The sequence below is a fragment of the Cyrtonyx montezumae genome, unplaced genomic scaffold, assembly GCF_038088225.1.
Source record: "Cyrtonyx montezumae isolate F1298 unplaced genomic scaffold, pur_monq_1.0 scaffold_23, whole genome shotgun sequence".
Lineage (NCBI taxonomy): Eukaryota > Metazoa > Chordata > Aves > Galliformes > Odontophoridae > Cyrtonyx > Cyrtonyx montezumae.
The window spans coordinates 4,389,725-4,417,269 of NW_027071970.1; the positions used below are offsets into that span (position 1 = coordinate 4,389,725).

The 27,545-nt window shown below is 46.5% G+C and overlaps 1 protein-coding gene across 2 annotated transcripts; it reads left to right on the forward strand.

Moving 5' to 3' along the window:
• Positions 1-52: 52 nt before the first annotated feature.
• On the forward strand, positions 53-25,664 carry ADORA2A (adenosine A2a receptor). Of its 2 annotated transcripts, none has more exons than XM_065738930.1 (3): positions 53-106; positions 13,851-14,731; positions 21,192-25,664. In XM_065738930.1, the coding sequence occupies exons 2-3, from the start codon at positions 14,382-14,384 to the stop codon at positions 22,150-22,152; spliced, it is 1,311 nt and encodes a 436-aa protein (XP_065595002.1). In that variant the 5' UTR covers positions 53-106; positions 13,851-14,381; the 3' UTR covers positions 22,153-25,664. The 2 variants fall into 2 exon arrangements, with proteins under 2 accessions (XP_065595002.1, XP_065595001.1); XM_065738929.1 differs by lacking the exon at positions 53-106 and adding an exon at positions 657-671.
• Positions 25,665-27,545: the final 1,881 nt, after the last annotated feature.

Below are 27,545 nucleotides of genomic sequence, written 5' to 3' on the forward strand. Positions count from 1 at the left end.
ACCGGCCCCGGGCCGCCCGCGTCCTGCGTGGGGAGCGGGCAGCGCCCGGCAGAGGCGCGCGGCTCCGGGCGCGGCCCGAGCGGCGCGGTACGGCGCCCCGGGGCAGGTGGGTGATGCGGCGGGGGACGGGTGGGAGCCGGGACGGGAGCGCTTCGGGCGGCTGAACTCCCCTGGCGGTGCTTGCCGCGGCCCCGACCCCTCGCTGCGGGGCCGTCTCTCCGAGCCGCGTCTCCCCGGTCCCGCTGCGGAGCCCCGGCCCTCTCCCGGCTGTCAGTGCCCGACACACCCCCTCGCCCGGGGCTGTGCCCCGCGGATCTTTTCCCTCGACCGTCAGGTGCCGGACTTTGCCCCCTGCACCCGGCTGCTATTTGTGCTAGAAAGCAATTAATCATAAAATAGTGATTCCCCGGGAGCACCCCGCATCCTGTCAACTTCTCCGGACTGTTTAACAGAGGAGATTTCCACGCGCTTTGCGATCGGGCAAAGGGGAAGAGGGCAGGGACTCAGCAGTCGGCGCTGACCCCGCTCGCAGCCTCGTCCCGTCCCGTCCCTCACTCGGTGAGCCCCGTGCCGAGCGGCGGAAAGTTTCAGCGCAGTGCCCGGAGCGCCGGGGAAGCGGCCGAGGGATGCGCGGGGTCCGTGCCCCGCGGGACGGGCGCGGGCAGCAGCAGGTGCGTGCGGTGCGCGGGGTCTCGCGTGGGAGGGCTCTCTGCGTCGTGTAGGTGTTGTCCTTGAGCCGCTTTAATGTGCTGCTGTGTCCCGGGACGGCTCTGAGCGCGGAGGTGCTGCGGGGTAGCTTAGAACTACTCGACTTCCCAACTGTTTTGGGTAGAGGGGCTGTAGAGGAGACGGGAAGGGTTAACTGGAATGCCGTGACTCATTTAGTAAATAGTGGTTAATAGAATTGCCTTAACTGCTTAAAATTATTTTCCTAAGGAGATGGTCAACTCTTAGATAAGTCTATCTGTGGATGTATTTGTTTTCAGGTTTCTTATCTGGTTGGTAAGTCTCGGGCCTGTGTAACTCAAGAACTGTAGTAATTGATAAATCCATTCTGCTGTGGGAGGGAAAGCACGGCCAGCTCCTGCCACAGGGACCCCCGGCGTGTCGTACACCCGGGTAGCAACACGGGGATGAGATAGCAACCAGTGGGCATGTGAGGAGTATCTGCACTGGGTTAGGGGTGCAGGAGAAATACCTGTCCGTGAAAGACAGAGGATCTCTACCAAAAACAAATGGGAAGTCTTTATGAAACGAAGAAGTCAATCATACCACAAAGGATATGACAGTGAAATCCTGCCTAACGTAGCAGATGGATTCATTCTGTATTAGCCAGGAAAGCTATGAACCTCTGAATGCGAAGAGAAAACACGTGGGTACAAACTGCAAACGTGTGTGTGTGTTTGTGAAATCAAAAGGACTGATGCAGGGTGCAGAAAAAGAGGCGAGCAGGACTCCTCCTTAGTGCTGCTCGTGGGGTAAGTCTGCAGTTCTCGCACGTATAATCTGCCTGGCTTTCCATACGTATTTTTATACATGAAAAATGGAGTCAGCGTGATCCTGTGCCAGATGAGGGGCTGTCAGCCCAGGCGTAATGTTTTTAGCTTCTGTCCTTCTGTCAGTGGGTTCAAAAGGCACCGAAGATCCGAGCTGAAAAGCCTCCTCCCAGGTCTCCTGTGTTTGCATTTCTATTTTTGCTGATTTTAGTAGGACATTTCCATAAGGGCTGCTGGCACTACTGCTTTTGAACGTAATCAACTTTTGAAAGCTATTCATCGTTTTGTTTAATCTCCAATAATGGATTTTGTGTTGAGCCATGTGGTTAAGCCCTCTTAAGGACTACTGGGAAAAGCTCGGTCCCGCAGGTCTGGGGACTGCTGCAGCTCTTTGCTCGTCCCTTCAGCTGCTTCTCCAAAGGGTCTGAGCTGGCCCAGTGCACCTCCTTCAGCCTTGAGCACGGAGGGGAGCCCCCACCTTCCCACTTCCCTTCTGCCCATATGATTGAAGGCTTTATGATCTCATCAGCACAGGATGCTTAAGGCTTCGCATTTATTTCCACCAGAGTGCTTATTTTCACTATGCTTCAGCTCTGCTTTGGTTTGACTTTTCCACCCACGTTTTCACACGTGAGGTGGGACAGCGCGTGCTGTGGCTTCGCTCCGTCTCACTGCTCTGTGCAGCTGTGAGCGCGTGGTGCTTTCCAGCCCAGGGCTGCCCGTGGCACCTCTGCTCTCACTGTCCTGCTAAGTCCAGCCTTCAACCTGAGCGGGCTTCAGCTGCTCGTGTTCATTCTCTTCACCCCGTGCAGATGGTCAGTTGCTCCCCAGGTCCTCCTTAAACGTAGGCTTTCCATCTGAAAATAGTGATGGGTGATTGAAGCGTTTTTTTTTGTTGGACACTAAGCAAAACTCAAGAGGTCTTGAGCTGTGGTTCAAGGAATCGGGGAGGGCTCTCACAATCCAGTGGAGAGCTTTCCCTTTCCTTTTCCCCTGTTGTTTAGGACCGGAAGTCTTGGTTACACTGTGGTTCACCTTTAGGTTCTACTTCTGCAGCAGCCCTGGCCGAGTGACCTGAGCACAGTGGTACCAGCTTCTTGTATCTGCTCATTTTAAAAGTGAGGAGAAAGTCACCTACTGAATGAGCTGCTCATACAGCTAAATGTTGTGCTTCAGTCCATTAGGAGTAAAGAACTGGCAGCACTGTGACTCGGTGGGGCACAGAATGTGGTTTAACCTCTGAAGGCTTCAAGTTTCCTCTGCAGAATCAGAAGATGCCTCTCCCCTCACAAAGGCTGCATCTGAGTCAGGAATAATTATTGGTTGTATTTCACATTTTTTTCTGAAGTAAACCTCTCTCGATCAGGATGGCCAGATGGCATATACAACTCTCAATTATGGAAAGTATCCTCAGGAGGTACTTTGAGGTCATCTAATCCATGCCACTGCCCGAAGGCAGAATCAGCTCTGTGCCTTTCCCAGCAGCTATGTCTCCATCCTTCTCCTAAAGGACCTGCAGTGGAGACTCCACACTTCCCAGGCATGAAGGAAACACCCAATGTCCAGCTTAAACTTTGCTATAACTCATTTCTCACCTCAGTGGGCAACTTGCAGAGGATGAGCTAAGAGAATTTCGAATGCAGGTAATTGGTAAGTGGGAGTTAGTAAGGGTGTGATGATCTCTTTCCCTCCTTGACTTGAACTCTGTAAGGAGTAGATCATCAGCTTCGGAAAGGTCAGAGAAAAGCCAAACACATCAGGATGGCTTCTGTAAAACTGAGGAGTTCAGGGGGACCGCTGGTGATAGGCAGGAGTGCTAACAATGCTGTGGCATGTGTTTGAGCACCAGCTTTGTTCCTTCTTGCTCTTTGAACAGACATCAGCGGGGCTGGCACAGGATGGGAGAGCTCCTAAGGGGGATGTGTGCCTTTCTGAGCTGCCAGCAGGGCTCTGGTGGGAGTCATTAAACCTCACTATCTGTGTACATTTAAGCAACTAACTCAGACCCCATCAGTTCAGTTTGTCTTGCTCTGGAGAAAGAATGCTTCTCCTCGTTAAATCTATTGGTTGATTATTTTAGAACGTTAAAAAAAAAAAGTAATCACCAGGTACTGTCAGATATAATGAATCCTGTGCAAGGTATATGCAAATGGCACTGCAGAAGACAGACAAGTGCAGGAGTACTGGAACCTCCTTGCTTACAAAGCAGCAGTAAATCTTCTGCCCAGAAGGTCAGGATGGAAAGTTGTTTTGGGGCTCTCTGTAACGTTTTATATATATAAAATAGCACTCTTCAAGCCCAAAGAAGCTAAGTAATTTGCTACAACTATAAATAAGAGAGTGGATGACAGGACTTGAAAAGGAATGACAACTACAAGATGGATCGTGTTTCTCTTAGATGATAGGTCAGAGGTCGCGTGCTGCGGGTTTATCACTATCTGACAGGTAACAAGATAACAGCCAGGTGTTACCCAGGGATGTGGAAAAACCTGAAACGGGAATAAGGAATACTTTCTGTGGCATTTTTAGGGAACATTTGCAAACAATGCATCTGAGACAATGGAGAAGTTATCAGGGAGTGAAACTTCTTGCAGAGATGGTTGGAGTCAGTGATAGGGGGAGGGAAAGGCTCGCTTGTGCAGAGGATGAGGGAATCTTCCTGTCCCTAGCTGATACAAGGGGAGGAAAGGGGGGTTTTCCTGGAGCCTTGGAGACGTGACGAATGACATGCCGGGCTCCTGTTGATTAGCATTTGTGATTGCACTCAAAGCCAGGGTGGAAGGCACTCAGCCATTCTCAGTACTTGCAGATTGGGGCTCTTTTATCTGCCAGCTCGATGAGATACCAAGCTCACTGACTCCCTGTCACAGGGACAGTCATGGCTCCCTGTTCAGCAGCTTGTCAAGGAGGGCAGGAGAGGGGCTGCTGGCTGGTGGAGCTCAGCTGGACCTGAGCCAGCACCAGCTGGGGGTCATGTCTGCATATCTCCCTGGGCAGAGGCCCTGCGTGTTTGGGTGAGTAGTGCTGCTGAACAGAGGGAAGTGTAATTTGGTCTCATTTTGCTCTTTTAGTGCATCCTTTCGTAGGTGGTGGTTTTCGTTATTTTCCCTGCTATAAGTACTTTCCTCATATAGTATTCATATCTCAGTTTCTCTTCTATTTTTCTCCCGCTTCTGCTTCTTTGGAGTTATTTTGGTTTGTTTTTACGAAGCCCTCTCTCACTTCTTATCTCCCTTTCTTTTTTTTTTTCTTACGATGGGAGCCTAAGTGTTTCTATTCTCACTCGTTCTGTAATGCTCGCTTGTTATCTACATCCCCCTTCTTGTACTGGGAAAGTCTTCTACACACTGACCTGTCATTTTGGCTGCTGAGGTTTCCCCAGAATAGGATTGTCAGATCCTGGTAGGAATTGGTTGAGGTTAAGGAGTCAAGAGAAGAGGGCTGTTAAATATACTCTGTGATGATAACAACTTTGGTCTCAGTAGGAGATCTGTAGACTCGGGCACAAGCTGGCATTTTCTATAGGAAACATTTCCCAGGATAAAAGAACAGCTGACGGATATATATGTGGCTGTTTAATGCAAACTTCAGAAAAGAGTCACGTGATTGAAATTAACTGGAATAATTACAGTTTCCACATACGTCCAATGCACAGATCAGTGCCCAGGTTCAATGGGATGATGGAAAATAACATCAGTCCGATTTGGGCAGGCACCAGCTCCGTTACAATTCTTGGAGCATGTGTGGGGGAAGCATGTTGACTTCTCAAAAGTTAGTTGTTTTTTGGCTTGAGTTTTAGGTCAAAAATAACCTGTGCTAATGGCTGCCTGGTCAGGGGTTTCTTGAAACACTCGTGATTCCAAAAAGAGTTTCCCTCCCAGAAATAAGGACTCTTTATTTAGAGCTGTTGAAAACAAGGCCTTTGACTTTGTCACGCACCTAATGGAAGTTATTCTGTTGTTTTGTACCATCCTGGGGCTTGCTTAAGTGCTGGTCCATACTCTGCTTGACCAGTAAAATACATTCAGGGTTGTAGTATATGTAGATATAGAGGATTTAGGGGGATTCACTGTGGTCTGTGATTCTTCTTCTCTGCACGGTACTAGCTCTTGTAGGACATATAGAAGGTAAGAAGCTGAGTTTGTGGGCTGAAGAATGGAAAGAGGATTCATTGATGGATTTTGTAGGTTTTCCTACCAGTCCTGAAGAGAGATGTTCCTTTTGGAGGGAGCCTCGCTGGCATTCATTTCTGCTCTACCCACATCTTTTGTATCTGGAGCCACACACCACAGTTTCTTTTTGGTTTGTCCTTGCTCAGCTGGTTGTGATGGTGATTGCAGGTTCCTGTACAGCTGGAGCTTTTTCTCTTATCATGTAAAATATCTTCTGTTTTTGTAGGAGAAAGGGACGACTTCCTCAGTGTGGTAGAGCCATCTCTATTTTAACAAGCTGTTTGCTGCTGGTCTTCCTGCAGCCTGTAGAGATGCACTGTAGCTCACAAACAGCTAGCAAGAGCTTCATCCAGTAAAATGCTTCATAAAATGATTTGCAAATGTCTGCTGGTTCTCCATGCAATGGCTTGATGTAGAAGGAAAGTGCAGACTAGAAATGCAGTTTTCACCAGCAGCGTGTGCTCTCTCCACCAGAACTGGGTGACTCTGGCCCAAGGAGGCAGAGGAGGAAGCAGGCAGGAGCAGCAAGCTGTTGCCTGTCAGCGGATGTGCTTTTACCACAGCACACGGACTTAGGAAATGAAGGAAGAACTTTGTTAGAGTCCTTGAAGCACCAGCTAAACCCTGAGACTTAGGGATCAGTGAACAGCAACACTGGAAGGTTCTTATAAAATGGATTGTTGTCAGTGATTTGAAAAAGAAGTCACATGCAGTACCTCTAGAAACACTTTGTTTTGGTGTGGCAAAGATGCAAGTCATTTTGCAAGAGTGAGAGGAGTGTGATGCAAATCAAAGCAAACAGAAGAGGAAGGGACAGTGATGGCATGTGGCCTTGAGACATCATCAGAGCATCAGCTCTTTATCCACAGAGGTTGGCAGAGCCCTGAGAAGGCTTAATAGATTTGAGGCCACGAGGTGCAGACATGAAGGACATGATGAGATGTGGCACAGGAAGTGGGGATGAACAAGGTGGGGTCAACACCTAAAAAAATAATTAGTGGAAACAAACTAAGCAGGCAGAAAGTCTGCCATTTGTCTGCTTTTGGGATGAGCACACAACGCAGCGCTGTCAGTCTGAATGCTGTTTCAGTGGCAGTGGATTGATGAGTTGGGGTGAGGTGAGTGGGTGAAGCACACTGGACCAGGGCACAGGAAGAAGTGGGGTGTCTTGTGCTGGCCAAAACCCAGCAGTGTTGCAGGGCATGAGGAGCACATGTACAGCTTTGGTGACTGAGCAGCAAGAAGCCCTTGCAGGGGAAGTGGCCACCAGTGGGGGGGCAGAGGCTGGGGAACCCCAGCGTGCTGGATCTGCAGAGCATGAGCCAAGTGCTGCTGCTGTGTCACAGCTCCAAGTGATAAAGGGAAGGGGGCGAGGCAGAGAGGAAGGATGTACTGGGCTGCGTTTGCAACCCAGCAGAGGCCCAGCTGCTTTTCACGCTCTGGGTAGGCATGAGTCAAACCACCTGGGTGGTAACGCGGCTTCCTGGTGGGGCCACAGTGACAGCCCTCGCTCGGAGGGGTTAGCGTACGATCCACAGATGAAAGAGCTTTTCTTTGGCTCCGAGGTAGGTAGATATTGCTCATCATTGTTCACTTTGTGCATCAGGAGAGGGAAGGATAGCTGAGGAGTGGATTTCAGTCACACAGGGAGAGATGGCAAGAGCTGCGTTCCTTCTGCTGTGGAAGATGATGGGGAGCTGGCTGACCTGGCATCTTGGCCATCCTGCTCTGGAGCTGTGAGTTGGTGCTCCATGAGCAGAACTTGGGCAAACGCTGCTCACAGCCCACAGAGGGAGCAGGGCCTGGTGGAGAGCAAGTCTGTAGCTAGAGAAGGCAAACAGGCTTGTGAACTGGATAAAAACAGCAAAATCAACAGATGTACCCAATTCTGAACTGTCTTTTTGGAAACTCTGTGTAAGAATGAGAGATGAAGTCACATCTGGAGAGAAGTTCACTGTGTTAAAATATACCAGAGTGGATGCATTAGCAATAGGATAAGTATTTTCGGAGCTAATTCCTCCCCAGCCTGTATTCCTCAGTGGGTCACCTCTTCTTGAAATCCTGTTTCCTCATTTGTTTTATTTTGTTCTTGAAGGAAATGCTTCTTATGTGTGAACACAGCTGGTTGTGGTAGGGCTGTGCGGAGGCAAAATTTGCTTTTGAGTTCTTTCCTCACACAGGAAAGGAAGAATGGATCCTCAGAGACATTGTGAATGATATTGGCAGTAGTAACTTCTTTCTTGCCAGGATTCATTGTTTTAATTACGCTTTTTTACATGTCTGTCTTACGACAGTTTACTCAGATGCTCCATTTTTTATTTTTGGAAATGACACTGTAGGTAGATCAGCATTACCACTCCTGGATGCAAATAGTTTGCTCGAAAATCCGTCATGCTTCTGTGCCTCTTGGCAGGATGTCATCATGCCTGCTTTAGTGGGCACAAGGGAGCCCTCTTCCTTTTGTTTGCTTGATCTGGCTTATTTAACTGCTGGTCATTCAGTCTTACTTAGTTTTGCCCTCCCTGTCTTTTAGTGACCATTAGAATGGGAATAATTACAGCGAGTTTTTGTTGTTGTTGTTGTTGTTTTTTCCCTTTGCTCGTTTTTAAACATTTATAACATCCATTTAGGAAAAAATAATGGTCAAATGTGTTCTGTTCCAGTCCTCTCTTCCGCTACAGCAATAAAAATTAATCCACTCCTAGCACTCGGAGGGCAGGAGGCAAAGCTGAAGTATTGGTTTCAGATTCGCCGTTCCTGTTAGCCAGCTCATCGGTGCTGTGACCTTTGTTGTCCAGTGGGATTTCTTTTTCTGGGATTTTTTGGTTTATGATTTTATGCTGGTAATAAACAGGAAGAACAGAGCTATGGGACAGGCTTGAGGGGTACAATTGCTCCTGGGTTGTGTTGCTATCACAGCTGTGGTGTCTCAAGTAATCCCCTCATTGATAAAGGCTTGGCACCCACATTCAGCCTGCTTGTTCTTGATGTGAGTATGTGCTCCATTTTGGTCCTGAGCTGCAGCAGAGATGGAAACATAAGAAATGTTGTCCCTCTTCCTGTTCAGGGGCAGTACTGGTCTTGGAAGAACCATGTCTTTTGCCTTCACAAGTACCTGGAGTGCTGGTTTTAGGTCTTGGAGTGCTACTGTTTTCCTGTAGGGGGGGATGAGACTGAGTTTAGCAAAACTGAAGTCTTCATCTTCTTCAGTATTTCTAGATGATTTCCAAAGCTGATCCATTGCCCTGCTGCAGGGTTCACAATGTTGGAAGACTTTACTATGCGAAGGGAGATGAGCTCTGCTCTTAAAAAGACCTTGCCCCTACATTTTTTTCAGTCAGAACATCAGTGGCTTGGATGTTGTTTTGGGTAAGGTCTAAAACAATGTTCCACAAGGATTAGGCTGCAGTGTGGAGCCCCTTGGATAGAGGAAGGATTTTGAGACACTGCTGTGTTCTGCACTTGTCTGGGTGTCCCTGCAGGTGGGTGTGCCAGGACATGGAATATCTGCTGCTCCAGGAAGATGCAGGGAGGCTGCAGGTGCTCCAGGTACCTGAAAACCAAGAGCATGGTGTGCTGATAATTTTGCCTGCTTTGTTTCACTTGTATCCTTTGTTAACAAGAACAGTCTAGAGGGAAATAGTCTATTATTAATATTTAATTTCCTCCTATTACTGTAAGCAGATGACCTAAAGATCATTTAGCCAAGAGCCAATAATAAAGCAAATAGAGCAACCAGAACAAGTGTGTCTTGGTTAGTAGGGTGATGCCTCCTTACTCCTCTCCTTCCTGCCCCACCCTGCTGCGTTCCTCCATCCTTCAAGGGAGGAGAAGCAGTGGGGCTGACTCCAGCCCTCGTGTGGTGGCTCAGGGCTGTGGAGGAGCTGCTCTAAGTGAGGCGTGTTCATAGATTGTGTGGGGGCTCAGAAAGCAAACCTGTGGGCAGCACTGAAAAGTGATGCTGGTGTCTTCCCTCTTTTCCCTCTGTTTACAGTCTGAGCTGTTTGTGATTTGGTGTAGTGCCTGTGTGCACATTGACTTGCTGTGGCTTGATCCTCTAGAGAAATAAGAGAGAACTTTCTAAGAGACTTGAGTATAAAAGATAGTGAGATTCTTTTTGAGCTGAAGGTCGTTAAGTGAGGATAAGAAGCAACAAGTATCCCCCCTCCAGGCTTTGGAAATTATGAAATGAATGCTTTATCTGCAGTGGTGTTCTGCTTGCAGCCATGTGATAATGGAAGGATTTTCTCCTAGAGAGGGAGGTGATCTGTAGGCAGCTGGTACCTGGGGAGGGCTGCATTGTCTGGTGGAGGTGCTGGATGGCAACCCATGGAGTGAGGCTGTGCAAGGGCTCCCCCGTGGCCCTGTGAGCTGCCTGAAGGGACCAAGAGCAGGGAATGAGTGTTTTTGGAGATGGGTGGTGGGAAGCAAGCAGGGCTCTCACTTCAATGCTTTAGGTGATCACGAAGGTGAAGGGGCAGCACCTGAGTCCAAAGCCAACTGGAGATGCCAAACAAAAGCTTGCTTGGTCTCCATTGGTGAATTGCTTCATGAGAACATGCTGTTCAGGTGCCTTATTGAATTTTCAAGGAGCAGTTTTTCAACTGGGGCTGAAATCTGAGAGAGAACGGAGTGTTCCAAGTGACTAAAAATGAGCAGAGCAACAGCTTTACAGGTCTCTGAGTGGCAAAAAAAAAAATAATAAAGGTTTATTTAATAAGAGGGAGAAAGCCAGAACATGGCCCAGGGTATCAAGGAAGAATTAATCCAATTAACAAGACAAAACATGAGCTTGAGAAGAAATACTAATTGTAGCTGTCCAGCAAGTTGTGTGATACAGATTATTTTTCTTAGGTTTAAAGAGCCTTGCAATATTGATCCCTCAAGGGCCCGTGCTGTTAAGTATACACTTCCCCAGTGAGTAAAACAAGTTGTTAATTAATTTTGTCTTGTCAGACCTGGTTGCTGAGCCTTTGAGTCTCGTATGAAGTCAGTGGTCTTGTAATGTATCTTCTTTTCTAGGTGGTCTGTCTTTCATTTTGTCTCTGTGCCATGAGTTTCTAGTGATACACACAGGAAGATTGGCCCTTTCCTTGTTTTAGAACGAACAGGTCCTCAGTTTAAGATGTATCATGCTGTTGAAAGCTACAGCAGGCTGGCACAGTGAGAGATCAGTAAGACACAAGGGAAGTTTGGGTTGATGTGGGAGCCCCCTGAATGGTGACACCTCTGTAAGTAGTAGGTGAGAGCCCTGACAAGCTGGCATAGTGTGGTGAACAATTCCTGCTTCTGTCAGCAGTTGTTACTGAAGAAGCACTGGTGCTGAAGCAGACACAAAATGTTGTTTGGTTGTGACTGGGACACCTGCTCACCTCTGGTCATTTCTCTTCTGAGATGTGCTGGCTCTGCAGAACTCTCTTAAGTGTTTTCCAGCCCATCTGGGAGCAGGTTGGGGTGGAAGGACATGTTGTCCTCCTCTGGTCATAGCATCTTGCAGATTGCCTCTCAATAAATAGCTAGGCTGAAGAGTCAGCCTGCTGGCTGTGGAGTGGGAAACAAGGGGCCAAACAAATTGAAAGCTAAATGGAAGGGTTAACATGGGACCCTGAAATGAACTGTTGAAGTAGAAGGGTGAAAACTGCCGTATTAGAAAAGAGTATGTGGTGTGGTCATTAAGCTTCAGATTCCAGCATTGTGCTTTTTCAGAACATGTGCAGAGCTGTCAGTAATTCCAGCTTTGTCTTTATGCTGAATAATTGGTATGAGGGGACCTCTTCGGAGCAGTTTGTTACCATGTACTGTTGGAAAACGAGTTTGAGGTGAGCCACTGAAAGAGCCAGGTAAAACAAAATGCATGAGAGATTAAAATGAATTCATAATCCAACCAAAGGAAGCTCTAGAACTGGGAGGAGTATCCCCTGTTTCACTGACAGTGTTAGTTACCCCATCACATCTCTGCAACCGTGGTACTGTGGAACATGGGAGCCTGCACCCATCTAACGAACACATGGTGTTTCTCTTACAGTCTTATTTTTCCTTTGGTTATTTCTTTGGCTTCTGCCAGCTTTTAGCCTGCCATTCCCCCACCAGTCCCTTTCTTACTATCTTACACAAAGTGTTGTGGTTTATTTTTCGTCTTGCTCTTTGTTTTCTTTCCCTCCCGATTTTCTTTGTTCCTATCTGATATTCTGATCTCCTTCTCTGGAAGGCAGGCTGCAGGGGAGATTTCATTATCAGTGCCTTGAAACAAACCTATTGGGACTCGAAATGGACAATCAGACATTGGAGAAGTGATGTAGGAGCACATTGCCAACAACCCTGAAATTCCAGAAGGTAGAAGCAATCCGTGGGAGGTCAGTGGAAAACAGGGTTTCTGCTAAGGGAAGATAAACAATATAGAGACTTCTTGGGGTTTTTGTTCTTTAGAAAAGATTAAATGGATGATCTTTATCTCTCTCTTAATAGCTATATCACAAACTAATCTATTTTGTTCATTTCTTCCACACAAACCAAACAAAACATAAAAAAGATTGTTGGGGGTGAAGGAGAAGCTGGGTTTTTGAAACATATCCAAGCCACCAAGAACCATTTACTTTCCTTTCAAATGCTGCATTAGCAGTAGAGCTCTAAATCAATGAAAGGTCTAAAATTAGATTATATTCCTGAGATCAGATGTGAATCACAAGTTAATCATATTTTCTTTTATTATCACTGTCTTTGCCCTTTTATTTTGCCCTGAGAAATTAGGTTTCCGAGTTCAAAACAGTGAACTGTGGAGGCATGCAACCTGCTGGGTTAGGCCACGGCCCATCACTTGTGTATGAGGTACCAAAAATCATTTGTTTTGGAGTTGTGAGCTGCATGGGAACCTGAGTTGATCGTTTATTAGCTAGTCTCTCTCTCCCAGCTGTCTGATGCTTTCAGTTCTTGCTAGTGAGAAAATATTGCTGCTAAAGCTTGTTGAACAAGGTTTAAGACCCAGTCTGAAGGTTAAAGGGTTGCACAGCAAACAGTTCTCTTGACTGTGATGTGGATCTCAGAAAACTGTATTCTCTACTGGTAATTTTTTTATCTGAAGCTGTGGTGAGATGTGTGCATATCTGACAGCAGAGGTACTGGCAAGATCAGTGTGCAGATGAGGCACGTAAGCGTGTAGGTGATGTGTACCTATTCCTGTGAAACAGCAGCCACAGGAGTTGTGTTACCCTGCACCACGGTGATCCCAGGTTTGTGTGTGATGCAGGAATGTGGATGTGCACTCTGAGATGTGATGCTGGCACTGTGCCTACATGTGCATTTCTAGTAGAAGTATATCCTAGATGTGTTTCTGGCTGGTAGGAGTTGCAGAATCAAGCTGACTTTCTCTGCAAAGTGTATCAATCCATGGATGCAAAAAACTGCTAAGTACAGTGCTGGTTTAGCAAATAAAGTGGTTTGCCTATAGGATAAAGATTTATGTGAGCAAAAAGATGGTGTTGCAGGAAGGCATCCTAAAAACCCTTGTACTGTGTGTCCATTCCCAGCAGGGAGGTACTGCCACTGCTGTCTGACATGCCTTAAGCTATTTATTCTCCCTGTTGCCAATTGCATTTCAGTATGCATGCACTTGGTGGAAAAATGGGGTGTGGGAACAGTGTGAATGTGTGTGCCAGCAGCAGAACCCCTGTTATGAATGCGCATTCGTGCCGTCGCTGAGCTGCATATTGGTGCAGTGCACCTCTGTGCAAAGTACGTGAGGGTGGGCAGCACGTGATGGCCCGAGCCTGTGTTTGTGATCAGAGGGAGACAGGTGTATGTAAAAGCCTCCTCCACCTTTCCTCTGTGCAGCCACAGAGCTTGCCAAGGCGTAATTAATGGGGCTCTCATGTTTCAGGGCAGACTATCGAGCAGCTGCAGAAGTGCCAGCTCAGTTGGTAGCCTCGAAAACAAAACATCTCTTGTTTCTCATCACCACTGCAAAGTACTGCCTTCCTGAGCCTTGGGTCTGGCCCTGCAGCTTTCAGGATAGACAGAATGTGAGATTTTTGCCAATGATGTATTCTTCTTGGTCTGTTTAATATCCGTTATCAATTTAATGTGCCACTCTAATGAGATTTTGCTTTTTCCATCTCCGCCGTAGAGCTGATTACTTAGCATATGTGGTTTTTCTTTGGTTATTATTATTATTTTATTTGTTTTTAAGGAAACTACAAGAGAAGTTGAACGTTTGCTTCGGCTGAAGAGAATATTTCCCAAGTCTTGGGCAGAAGAAGGGAAAGAGAACTGAGGATGTTGCTGGTAGGTATGTCTGACGGGAAGCCATGACTAGCAGTGTGACTGTCAACAGGAAACAAAACTTCACAGCCGAAGTGACGCTGACGTACAGCACACTTGCTGTGTCGTGTTGAACTCTGTGGCCTGGGGTGCAGTGTTTGGCTACATGACATATTCTCCTGTCCATTCATCTGCAAGAGTTTGAATTGCTGTGTGTCTGGTTACTCCACCTTGCCGAAGCTAGCGAGCCCCGGTGTTTTTTTTTCTCTTGACACCTGCTCCTGTGAAGACATCCAGCAGCCATGTGCAGAAAGGTGTATGTGTGAGCCACCCTCACGGCGGCCACCGAGCGCTCTGCAGACCCCAGACAGCTTCGAGGTGTCTTGGCTTTTCAGTGCTCTGCAGATATGAACGCTGAGCTTTTCTGGCACGTTCTCACGTTGGCCTGGTCGCTCTCACCATGCTAGTACATGGGAAAGAAGACTTCCTCTCAGACATAGCTTACATCATCCTGGAACTGATCATTGCGGTGCTGGCCATCCTGGGGAACGTCCTGGTCTGCTGGGCAGTCTATTTGAACAGCAACCTGCAGAACGTCACCAACTATTTCGTGGTGTCCCTGGCTGCTGCTGACATTGCGGTGGGAGTGCTGGCAATTCCCTTTGCCATCACCATCAGCACTGGTTTCTGTGCCTTCTTCTATGGCTGCCTTTTCATCGCCTGCTTCGTCCTGGTTTTGACGCAGAGCTCGATCTTCAGCCTCCTCGCTATTGCCATCGACAGAATCATTGCGATCCGCATACCCCTCAGGTAAGCAGGGCGGGCTGGAAGGCAGAGGGGGCACCTTAGTGGGGAATGAGCATCAGTAAAAGCGGATCTGGAGGTGAACTGCAGAAGGGAAAGCCTATGAGCAGCAGCATTTTTCACCTTGTAATTTGAGAAAACAAAAAAACACATTTTTAGGGGCTGCTTTGGTTTCTGGATTTGTACTGCCTGGGAGCTGCTGCTCTGTGTGTAGTCAGGAGCACTCTGTATGCTCACAGATCTGTGCTCTGAGCCCTGGCCAGCAGCACAAGTGAGACTGCTTTAGGAAAGTGGAGCTAAAGCAATATCTGGTGGGGGCAGGAAGCACAGGGAGATCTTTCCACTGAGGGGAACAGAGGACCCTTCCTGCAGTGGGCTTGTAAAGCATGTGGTTGGGGATATTCTCTTGAGCGATCCATTAAACATGAAGAGAGGAGAAGCAGCATGCTATGAAGAAGCTAGGAAGACTTGGACTGATTTTGGTGCTGCATCTAGTAGGAAAGCACATATTTGCTCAGGCATGTCCATTCCTCACATTGCAGCCACCCCAGGCCCCACGCTATAGAGGTGTTGGCCTTAGGAGGATGCAGCATGTTCACACCAGTGGAGAGACTTGCTGCCTATCCTGCTGAGTAAGAAATATGGCTGCAAAAACAGAACACAATTCTGATTATTGTGCTCTCAGCTTTGAGGTTGTGTGGATATCCTCTCTTGTGTTGAGTTTAAATTGCTTTGTGCCAGCCTGTCCAGTTTAGTTTTGTCCCTTGTGAATACATTGCTCACCCAGAGCTTACACTGGTTAACATAAACCTCCCATTCCTTGGAACTGGTCCACCTCTCCATGTAGACCAGTGCAGCATAGTCATTCCTGAAGGCTCATCTCAGCTCGGTGCTGCTGTAACATTGCTGTTAATTGCTGGTTTCCAAACAGAACAGTTGTGTTACAGTCTCTACTGTTGGTGTAGTCATAAGGAAAAGTGAATCTGTTCATTGCAAAGGAAAACTGTCAATATTAGTACCTATAAATTGGACTGTTTTCACTTTTCTGCATTCTGATGAATATTTTCAGGACACAAACCAGTGTGGTGATAAATGGCTCAAAGAAGCACACATAGAGAAGGCTTTGGTAGCTTGCATCTGACCTGGTTTTGAAATGGTGAAATGTTTTCAAACTCTTATAAATTAACTCTGAAACTTTTGCTGACAGTTTAAGCATTCATACTGGTAGAAAATTATTCTCCAGGAAAGTGATGTTAAAAATATGAAATTCTGCCTTTTTTTTTTTTTTTTTTGGCATTGTAACTGTATTACCTTTAAAGCTTTATTTCCTGGAATAGCCAAAGTAGAGACTCTGAAAAAGTCAGAGTCTTTTTGACTCGCCCAGTGCTGGGCACTGTACCTGTTCACTATTTTGTTTTAGAAATAACAGAACACACCCTCTTCCAGCCCAGAAGCAGTGGAGCTGATGGGATGCAGAAACTAATAGGTAGATCTGTGGGTTCCTCCTCCTCCTCATACTCGATTAGTTCGTCCTTTTAGAAAAGGAAGGAAGGAGCTGTCAATTCTGTTTTCCCCGGAAGAATTGATGGGTGAATAAACTTTAGGTGTATCACTTCTGACATGCTGGAAAAGTGAAAGCTATTAGCTGAAGAGGGAAAAGGGGTGTGATTCAGACTGCTCACATCCTCATTTTTTTTCTTTCTAATACCTGGTTGTCTCAAATACGCATCAAACCAGAGGAAAGAAAGTTCTCCCATTAAAAGTGTAATGCTTTTGCCCTGGTCTTTAATGGGAAGACCTTTGAGGGGAATACCTCCTCTCTCCCCCTCAAAGGGTAAGAAAGTTAACATCAGACATTCCCAGTATCGATTTAGTTACTCTTACAAATAAATGAGATCTCCTTCATATATTCTAGAGGAATAAAAAAGGACCAAACCTATTTTTTCTCCTCATTTAACTGTTTCATTCCCAGTTTGTCCCAAGGCAAACCACACATCTCGGTGGATACTTGTGTGGTTGCATACACCCACACAAATAAGCTGTAAGCATTAAGGAGGCAGAAGAATGAGATTTCTTATTCTGCTTGGTTTTGGACACCTCAGTACATAATTGGTGTTACGCTTACAATGAATTTTCTGTGGTTAAAAGAGCCTTCACCAAAAAATTGTCACGAGGAAAAGCATGCATAGGTAACATTTAAAAATACAAGAAAAAGAAATTGTTAACATCTTATCGTTCAAATAATGAAAGCATTTCACAAAATTTGGAAGATTTTCAAAGTTCTCAGACATTTGCTGAATCCTGCCAGGTTTAATACAAGTGTAGCTCTCTGAAAGTGGCAACAAAGCACTCGCGAGGAAGCGAGGCCAAGCCATTGTTCAGTGTAGGACTAAATGCAAACTGTCTCTAGCATGGCAGGTACCTGAAAACCTGCACTCACTGATATAAAACCCCTGGGTGTTCGAAACAAAACTGGCTGCGAGTCTGAGCTCCGGGATGAAGTCACGGGCCAAGAACAATTGCCACTTTCCAGGCTCTTTGGTGCCAGGAAATGCTCCGAGGGCACCGTGCCCAGACACGTGCTCTTATGCATGCACTTGTGGTGCAGAGATTCCCATGGTGAAGGACAGGTAGCTCTGATGCACTGGAAGGAGAGATGGTGTTTCTTCCTGCAGCCAAACGGAAAGGTTTTCTCAGGTTACTGTTTGCTCCGTGTGCTGGCTTCAGGTGTTCACCTGTGGCATGAGTCCATGTGCTTGCCATGCGGTGCCAACTGCAGGAGCTTCAAGTGGAGACCTTGTCCTCCAATGGAAGGGACTTGGGAGACAGCTGACTTTCTTAAATGGTCGTAGATGAGCATGTGAATCAGTGAATTGGTGGTTTAATGTTTTATTGCCACTTTGACTCCCTTGCTGCTTTTCCTACGCACCGTAACCCTTTTGACCTTATGCCAAGCACTTCCTACACGTGCTCATATTCCATCAAATAGATGACAAGCAGATTCAGCCCAGTACAGAAGAATAACTTGCTTTCTCCTTCAGGCAACCATAGGCATGGCTTTGAGAGCCACACAAGTTGTCTATGGCTTTGTGTGCTGCGGTGGAACTTGCTGCTGCCAAGGTTGTGGTCTGGAAGCTGGTAGTGCTGTGAGCAGAAGAGCAGTGCCTGCCCACTACTATTGCTTCTGTTGCTTGGAGCACTGTGCCTGGCTGTGGGATCCCACCCTGCCTGTCCCCATAGCACAATCAAGTACCAGTATCAGGTAGCATCTGGAGCAAGGGAGCAAGTTTCTTGACTGAGTCTTGGGAAAGAGTTGTTTGGGTGGTGTGCAAGAAGGTCTGGGTTTGATATCCTGCTCTAAGATTTCTCAAGTGATCTGGGATTGTCAGATGAGTATCATAGGAATAGAATATCCTCCTGTGACTGCAGCTGCCAGGGTGTGGGCTGCTGGGCCCTGTGCTCAGCAAACAGTGTTTGCAGTGAGTTGTTCAGAAGCACTGAGCACTGCTGGAATTCAGATGGAAGTGCAGTGCCCTCCACGTGCAGCACGTCGCTCCCTTGCCATGCAGTGGCAGTGGCTGGTGTGAGCTCTGCACGTGGTGGGGCCTTCTGGCTGCGGGGAGCCGTGCTGTCAGCCAGAGGTGGGTTTGGAAGACAGGCAGCACACCAGGCAGATGGTGTGTTGATGAGTTAGGTCAGCTTCAAATCATGCAGGGGATGGGAGGATTTTAACCTCTACTTGAAGGCTCTGTGGTTCTCATACAGCTCTGCCTTCCACCCTGTTTCAAGACTTATGGATCAGGCTGGTGATGTACTACACTTTCTGCTTGAGTCATTATTTTGATGGTAGAGCTTAGGCAGGGATCATGAGGTATCACAGCTTCAGCCAATTTAATTTAGGCAGCACAGGGGAGTTGTGTATTCACCAAGAGCAGCTGCTCCCATGGGGACAGTGCTTCAGTCTTCTGGTGGGAGAGCAGCAGGGCAGGCAGAATTATCTGGGGGAAGATATTCATGCTTGCAGGTATTTGCACAAGGAGATTTGACTTTATGGAGGAGCCGGGTACCCCAGCCACATGCCCACCTCCACCCTGCGTATCTCTGCTCTGCACATGTGTTCTCTGTGCCTGCAATTTCACCAGTAGAAGTTGTTGTTTGTGTAGTAAGTCCTGTATTTCCAGGAAGCATGAGAACTACTTGTGTACGGCCAATCCAGTGCTGTCTGGACACATCAGACATGCTACAAAGTCATTCTCTAGCTATGCAGAGCATGGGCTGTAGGTCAGCTCCTTTCTGTGGGCTGCATCTCCTGCATTGGGGTGCCAGCAGCTCAAGTTGTGTGATGCTCCATGAAAACCCTGGCCTTATCATCCAGAGCTGTACAACACTATGGGTACAGGCAGCAGCTTTGGCCTGGGGGCCAGAAGGACACCCAGAGAGGTGCTATGCACAGTGTTGTGAGCTTTTGCTCTTAGCCCTTGGAGGTGCTGAGCTCTATGAAAATGTACTAACGAATTGATAGCACTGCCAGCTTGGTACAGTGCAGCTGGGAAGCAGAAGGCTGCTTGGGTTAAAGTGCTGTTCCTAAGCCTTGTAAAGTTTGTTGCATGGGAATCCCCAGAGGGTAAGAAGAAGGGAGAAGCTGGAGTGGGGCGGGGGGGGGGTTGGTTGTTTGCCTGGAGCAGTGATGAATGTATTTTTAGTGGAAGGGATGGGACATCTCTAGTCGTGGGATAGCAGCTGCACAATTTCAAAATTCCTCTGACAAGATGTAGCCAATTCCAGCGCTGGAGGGTTTTGTGATTTTTTTTTCTTCTTTTTTTCCAAAGCTCCAAGTGCCTTTGGCCAACCTCTTGTTCCCTGAGTGTATTTTTCAAAGCACAGATGCTGTTTCACTGTGTTAATTAGCTCTGAATGTAAGCAGTTTCCCTGCTAGCATCCATGCCATGCATGCTCAGCCTCCTATAGGCACTGAGTAGGATCTGCCTCTTGCTAGAGACAACGTTTTATGTCCCAGAATCAGCTGAATCCCTCTCTAATTTCTGGAAAGTGGATTTCAGTGTATTTTGAGTGCTGGGAATTGCGGTTGGCTCCCTCAGCTGTTCCTCCTTTTCTGATTTTGAAATGCAGCTGTGGAGTAGAGGGTGGAGCCTGCCAGGTTTTATATCAGCCAGGTTGTTTCCATAGCCCACCAGCAGGGATTTGAAGTGCATGCAAGATCTCCGTTCATTGCTGAGCTTGGAGAAAGCAGCATCTCCCTTCCCCTGCTCTGAACTGGTGTCAGAACGGGAGTGTGAACCGATGGGAGGAGCTATCTCATTGAGAGATGGAAAGATTTCTGTGGCTGGTTGGATTATTAGTATTATTATTGTTTATTTACTGAGAGAATTCTGGGGGCAGAGGGAGAAGGAGCACTGGGAAACACTGGTAGCCTGGAGCTACTGTGGTCCGATTGCAGACGCATAGGGTCAAACACAGTGTGGGACCCACACTGGACAATGTGGGAATTCAGCCATCTACTTTCTATGCTAAGTGTTACCAAGTAAAGGAAATTGCATTGAAATGTTAAACTGTTGCCCTGATTTACATTTTCAGAGAGAAGAACTGGTGGAGTCAGCTCAGGACTCGCAGTAACCTGTGAGGCCTTGGGAACTGGCTGATATTTCAAACAAACAAAGGTCCCTGGCTGCCCTGTCAGGTTCTTACCATGTTGCTTATTGTCTTGTTCAACAGATCTTGGTGGATTTATTGCTAGGAGCTCTGGCTTGAGCTAGGTATATCAATGTCTTCATCACTGAGGTTACCTTTAGTGTGTGCAGTGCAGCAGTGGTCAGAGCTCAGTTTAACTCCTGTCCTTAGCTTAACTCCTGTTTTATGAGAAAGGCATAGGATCAGCTTTGCTGGGTTAGTGAGGAAAACTTCTGGCCTTGTCTCAGTAAGGAAGGCTGGTGATGCTGGACACCAAAATGCCAATGGCACTGTGCCTCCAGTTCTTCGGTGCTGTTTGTCTTACAGATGGATTTAATGGTGAGACAGACATAGCAATTCTGTGCTAGAAGCATGCTTCCTTGGCAGAATGGAGGGGCCATCTGTACCTGTGGCAGAGGAGCTATAGTGGTCTTCACCACCAAGGGTCAGAACAGTTATGATAGTTATACAGGCTGCAAGATCTGCATGCATGACCAAGTGACATGGTGGAATGAAGGTACATAGCTGGAAACCATTTTAATTTCCCTGCTCTTCTGTAGCCTATTCACTGCCTAAAAGAGCAAGGAGGGAAGTAGTTGGCATGCGGTGTCACTGTGGAGTCCAGGCTGGGCTCGGTGGGTTCTACACAGCAGTTCAAAGGCCTGTCTGGAGAAACAGGTCTTCTTCTTCCTTGTGAGGCACTGGACCATTGTTTGGGTGTCAAGAGCTTGCTGAATGACACTGGCATAATTCCCATTTTTTTTCCTCTTCTTTACAGGTACAATGGCTTGGTGACGGGCTCTCGAGCCAAAGGTATCATTGCCATCTGCTGGGTATTATCATTCATCATTGGCTTGACACCAATGCTAGGGTGGCACAATCGTTCCCAGATTGAAGAGCTGGGTGCTAATAAGTCCTCTCCCATCAACTGCAGCAACAGTATGGTGGCATGTCTCTTTGAGGCTGTGGTCACCATGGAGTACATGGTCTACTACAACTTCTTTGCCTGTGTGTTGCTTCCTCTTCTTCTCATGTTTGGTATCTACTTGAAAATCTTCATGGCAGCCCGACGGCAGCTCAAGCAGATGGAGAACAAGATGGTGCATGGGGAACGCTCACGCTCCACTTTGCAGAAGGAAGTCCATGCAGCCAAGTCTTTAGCCATCATTGTCGGGTTGTTTGCAGTCTGTTGGCTTCCACTACACATTATTAACTGTTTCACCCTTTTTTGCCCAAATTGTGCCCATGCTCCCCTCTGGCTGATGTATCTGGCCATTATCCTGTCTCATGCCAACTCGGTTGTAAATCCTCTAATTTATGCCTACCGAATCAGGGAGTTCCGATACACCTTCCGTAAAATCATCAGCCAGCATATCCTGGGGAGGAAAGAGCAGTTCAAGGCAGGAACAGCCAGCATTAGGACTTCCACACATGGTGGGGATGGAGAGAACGCCAGCATACGAATCAGTGAGTATGCATTAGAAGTATACACCAATGGAGAGATTCACAGGGATCCTGAAAAGCAGGACTTAAACAAATGCAAAGCTGTCTTGGAATGGCACCAGAATGGAAATGCTCTGGACATGGAGACAAATGGGCATCTCCCACGTTCCTGCAAAAATGGGATTCTCTCAGATGCATGTGTGAACAGGGAGCTTCACCGTGAAGAGTTAATAGATGCTCAGGTGTCTTTCTCAGATCTAGAAAGCACAGCCTTTGCAACAGCTGATGTTTCCTGATGAATCGTTCAAAGTCTTCCTGGTATAATTATTTTATTTTCCATAGGTGGCCTCTGCCATGGCAGAAGATGAGGCTGGGGGGTGGGGGGAGAGACGTGTATTCAAATTACTGTGGAGAAGGGGTCCTTACCCAGGACTGTTGTGGCAATCCTAAATACTAGACTGGAGAAAAGCCAAGAGACCATTGAAACAGACTGAGAAAGGAGGGACACGTTATCCATCGATGACCTGTCACCAAGGGCTGTGCCGGGATCAAAGGTGGCATTCCAAGTTGAGCACTGGGAGACTCTGCTGATGCAGGGCGTATCGTGACATTATGCTGTACTGTGTGTCTGTGGTTGTACGTCACTTTTGCTGTCTTTACCAACAGAAATAAAACCATGGCTGAAAACATTCACTTGATTGTAAAGAGCAACAAAGAGGAGTGTATTTTGGCCCTGCAACAGATGGAAGGAAGATAGCAACATCTGTTGGTCAGGAAGGATGCCATCAGCTGCTTGGACGAGAAAGGAATTTACCTGACGGGAGCTTTGGATACCTTCAATCATGACATTATGTCTTTCAGTTCATGTTTTTAAAGCTTATGTTGCAGCAGGTTGCTCAGATGTTTTTTTCTTGTCTTGATTAGATTACAGTACGTTAAGTTATAAAGATGAACAAGAACTCATTATCCACTTCCTGGGCGCTCAGTGTTCCAGATGCACAGGACATATGTAACCTCGTAGTTCTGCACCCTACCCAGCAAATAGTGAAAACTGAGACTAACGTGGAGTTCCCTTAGCAAAAGGACAGTTAGCAGGACTTGGTGCTAGAGCATGGATGGTCTTTGTCACCAGGGGTGGTCGTGCCCTGAGGTGCTGCAGAGTGTCATCAGGTGTGAGATGTCTGCAGGCTGCTGGGCACTGTCTGGCTACTGCTTTTTTCCTCAGTGTCTGTGCCTGCCCTGGGTTCCCAGAGTGCAAATTAATTCCATGGTCCTAAGTGTTCATTCTCACTCAAAAAGCTGTGGGACACTTTTCCTTGGTTTGTTTTTTTGTTTTTTTTTTTGATGGGGAGGCAGGGTGGGGAATGACACAAGATGAAACGTACCTACTTACTATTGAAGTCCCAGCTCTGTCTGAACATCTTTTTCTCCTGTGGTTTCAGTTGTTTCCTGATGTGCTTTACTGTGAAGCCTGATGTGTCCCAGCAGTGCAGAGGCCAACAGATTGTCTGGTTAGAAGATACTCCTACTCTGAGGAGCTGGAAGCAGTCAGTATTAGTAGAAATCTTCTTAGAAACTGCAGTAGTCTGTGTAAGAGAACAGGCAAATCTGCTACAGCAAAGGTATGCACTGATATGATTTGTTGTAGAGGAGTTTCATAGCAGTTTAGTAATTTTCTGTATGACCTATGAAGCCTGATAGCTCAAGGGCAGCAGAGTGCCATGTTAGCTTGTATTCTACCTAAATATTTTCCAGTCTTTGTTTTCCAGACAAATACTCTATGCCCTCCAGGGAGATGGGTAATAACGATATTATTAGAGACTTAAAAGTCTGGCTATTCTGAGGATCAGGATTTTTTCCTTAGCTGAAAATATCAGAGGTGTCAGCCTACAACCCTGACTCCTCTTCGTGTCTCTCCATTAACATTTCAGAACCCAAATAATATTATTTTTAGGAAGGAAAGTGAAGCTGCATTTTGATATTTGAAGAAGAGCACATTAGGTTTGTGTGTTCTCCTACCATGTTTATTTTAAATATTGTGAATTATTAGGATAAAAAATAAGTTTTATTTGAAAAATGTTTTCTATTTTCCCGATCTGTCTTAACAAATGTGAGGAGTGGTTTATCATAGTGAATGTGTTCAAAGTACATGACTGCTCTAGGCTACCAGAAGCTTTCTGTGAGGTGCATAGAAAAGATGCATTTGCCACCACAATCTTAGCAGAAGGACAGGTATACAGAACAGTAGACTCCACAGTTTAATCGAATTGCTGTTTTCTTGGCATGGCTCTACCGTGTAGTCTATCAGAGGTATGGATTATCACCCTAGCACCATTGGCAAATACATAGCCATGTCCCTTTGACTGATGCTGTAGGCAGGCCCTCTGCAGGGTGACTTGGGATCTTGTTGCCCTTTATCTTCCTTGGAATATTTCTGTCGGCTCTGTGCAGGATGACTCCTCTGGCCTCCTGAAACAGCAGCAGAGGAATTCAGTCTGAAAAATGGGGATCTGATCTCTTTAGGCCTCAGCTGGGAGCTGAAATGTTTCTAAGAATAACACAAGATTACATCCGGTATTCATGTCAATAACAATTAGGTTCACAAAGAAGCAGAGCAGGGAAGGAAGTGTGGGAAAATACCAGCACCGCTCATGTGCTGGAACACATGCAAGTGCAGAAGGGTCTCCTGTTGAGCTTTAGTTGCCATTGCAAAGGGATGTTTTATGCCACGTTGCATCAGACTTTCAACAGCTGATGTAGGTTGGTTGCTTTCTATTGTTTCCTGAGCTTCTTCACACTCAATTGTGGGTTCTTCTTGCTTGATTGCTGGAAGAATCGAATTGATGTACGTTGATGTGGCAAAATTAAGATTGTCCCTCTGGAAAATTATCCTGCCCAACTGAAGTAAGATTACCATGCAAACTTAGAGCTTCCAGATGTCCCGAAATCAGTTTTTCTGTCACTGTTTGAGTTGCCTCTCAAGTGTGTCCAGTCCCTTTCAATATTAGTGATCCAGATTTGAAATGAAAAGGGGGCAGGGGATGTGTGTAGGAGGGTGTGCAGTGGTTGTAAGGAGGCAGTGTGTTTTGTATGGAATCGGAAGTCTGTAGTCACAGGAAGGAACGGATGGCCAGTTGCACCACATGCTGTGTGCCTTCTGGCAAACATATGTCTGAGATGGACCTTCAGAAGATGTTTCCAAAGTTGTTGGGGGGAGCATGAGCCTTTTGAACAGAATTCTGGAATTCTTATTCCTTGTTTCATGATTTCAAGGCTTCCTTTCTTTTATTGAAAAAGAAACTTTTAAGAGTTCCATGAATAAAATGTGCTCTCCACTCTTGAGAAATGTACCTCTTCCGTTCTACACAGAGCAAGAGTCATTTGAAAAGTCAACATTTAATACTTTTTCCTAACTTTCCTACTCATATTCCCATTTTCCTTCCAGCTGGAGATTTAGCTGATGAAATAGCTATTCTGGATAAACAAAGATGGTACAAGACAAAGGGAAGAATGAGGTGGCCATCAGGAGAGGCTAGAGAAGATCTCCTTAGGAATCCAAGGTGCAGTGGGTCCAGACAGTAAGAGCTGGGGAGAGAAGAGGCTAATTTCATTGAATTGGAACATGTTACTAAAAGTGGCTCAAAATCCACAGAGAGATGCGGTGCCTCATTTGGTGAGAGGGCATTCCATGAATTTCTCCATTCCCCTGAGACTCCTAGGCTCCAGGGTTTATTTGCTTTATAGGTTTTTGGAGAAAGTAAAATTCTGATCAGTTGCCAGGAGTAATTTTATCATGAGTTCTTCTTAGGTCTCTTTGCTCAATAGAGTACTGCTTTTTGTGTGTGCAGATGAACGCACTTAGAACTTTGTTTTATGCTTTCTTTTGGATCGGCAGTATCTCAGAGTTCTGTGCAAGCCTGAACTGCAGCTTTTGAGTGGAGCCAAGTGAGATGATGGAGGAGATACAGTAAGGCTGACACCGATTTGACAGAGAGCATGGTAGGACAGCTGGGGTACTGTAAACAGAAAGGATTTGCCACTGGTCATAGCTGGTGCTAGCAAGCTTATTGTGCAGACAGGTTTGGGAGTTATGGAGTGTTCTGAATCTTTGATAAGAAGCTCCAGGGGATGCTGGAGGGTATAGGAAAGTCTCTAAGGTGTGGGAACAGACTGGGGTGTTAGGGTTTGATGGGAAATCTTGGTGTGGAAAGAAGATTTGTAGAGTATGTGATTGGGAGGATATCATGGGAGCAGGAATGCGCCGGGAAGAGCTGAGGTTTGCACTCATGGCCTCAGAGGAGAGGGGATGGCTGAATAAGGACTCTGGAAGGGATTTATAGTCTTATGGCTCTCCTGGGTCACTGCAGAGGGGCGGCCTTGCCATGGTAATTGCAGAGGGTTGACTTTGTGTGGTTTATATGTGACTGAGGAAGAGATGTTTTTTTCTGGATTATCCCATTTTCAGATGCATTGTCTCATTTCATAAGTACAGTCAAGTAAATGAGCCCTTCTGCTTCACAAGCATCACCCCATACACGCCATTCTACCCCCTAAAAAATCAATTCAGCCATGCTTTGTGGGAAGGACAAGCACTGTAACTGCTGTGATGCATTGAAACTGCAATACTCTCCAGAGGTGTCTGGTACATTGGCTGCCTAATAGTTCTCTCCTGATTTGTTTTGGGCATCAGATTGCTCTGACACAGACCAAAGAGCTTTGTATTTCTGGCCCTGAGCTTCTGACTTTTTTTACTGTAAAACACATCAAGAGTAACTAAAATGACACCAGTTCCTGATTTGCACGAGGCAACTTACCCCTAAATGAGGCAATGTTCTGTATAGCTTCCTGTGTTATTCATCTGCTGGGACTCTTAACACAAGAATGTGTTGCATTCAAGACTGGAACCCGTTGATCTGAGAACATCCTTTGCTTCCCCTATTCTGTCTCAGGAGCTGGTGTTCCTGCCCCACTTTCTGTGGAGGGTTGTCTTTGTGGTCTGTCAGGCAAGACACTACGAACACCTGCTGCACATGCTGTCACTGAGAAACACTCTTTTAATTTAAATGTTTTATGAATATAGTTGTTGTTTTCCCTCTGTTTGTCAGTTACCAGTGGGAGGGGAGGGAAAGGGGTGGGAAAATCTGTGCATGCATATGTATTTAAAGTGCGTTGACCAAAGTTTGTTTTCTTTCTTGAATCTGTGAAGTTTTCATATCTGTGAAGTCATCAGACTGCTGGGCAGTGAGGAGCCACTGGTGCTGCTGAGTCTGTCTTGGTTACATTTCTTAATAAGCATTAAAATAATAAAATATATTTGTAAAAGTGAGCATGAGTGTCTTTGTCCAAGGAAGACCTGTCTATTTTGTGAACATTTTATTTCATTAGCTTTTTCCATTGGCTCGTTCTTCTGGAGAGCTCTGTCTCTGGCACTGCCTCTTAAAGATGTCAGCATGGACAAGGTGACAGATCCAGACAGACTGGGAGCCCTTCACAACTGTGACATCCTGGGATCTGTTATGCTGGCAGTAAAAGAAAATGCTTACAGCTGTGTCCTGAACATGAGGTAGAGCACTGTATTTTCCCAGAGCACTGCAGTATCAGGAACAGTGTGACATAGCAGAATCTGGAAGAGGTACCTGGAATGCAGCTATGACTGGAGCATCTCAGCCTTCTGGCTCTCCTAACACAC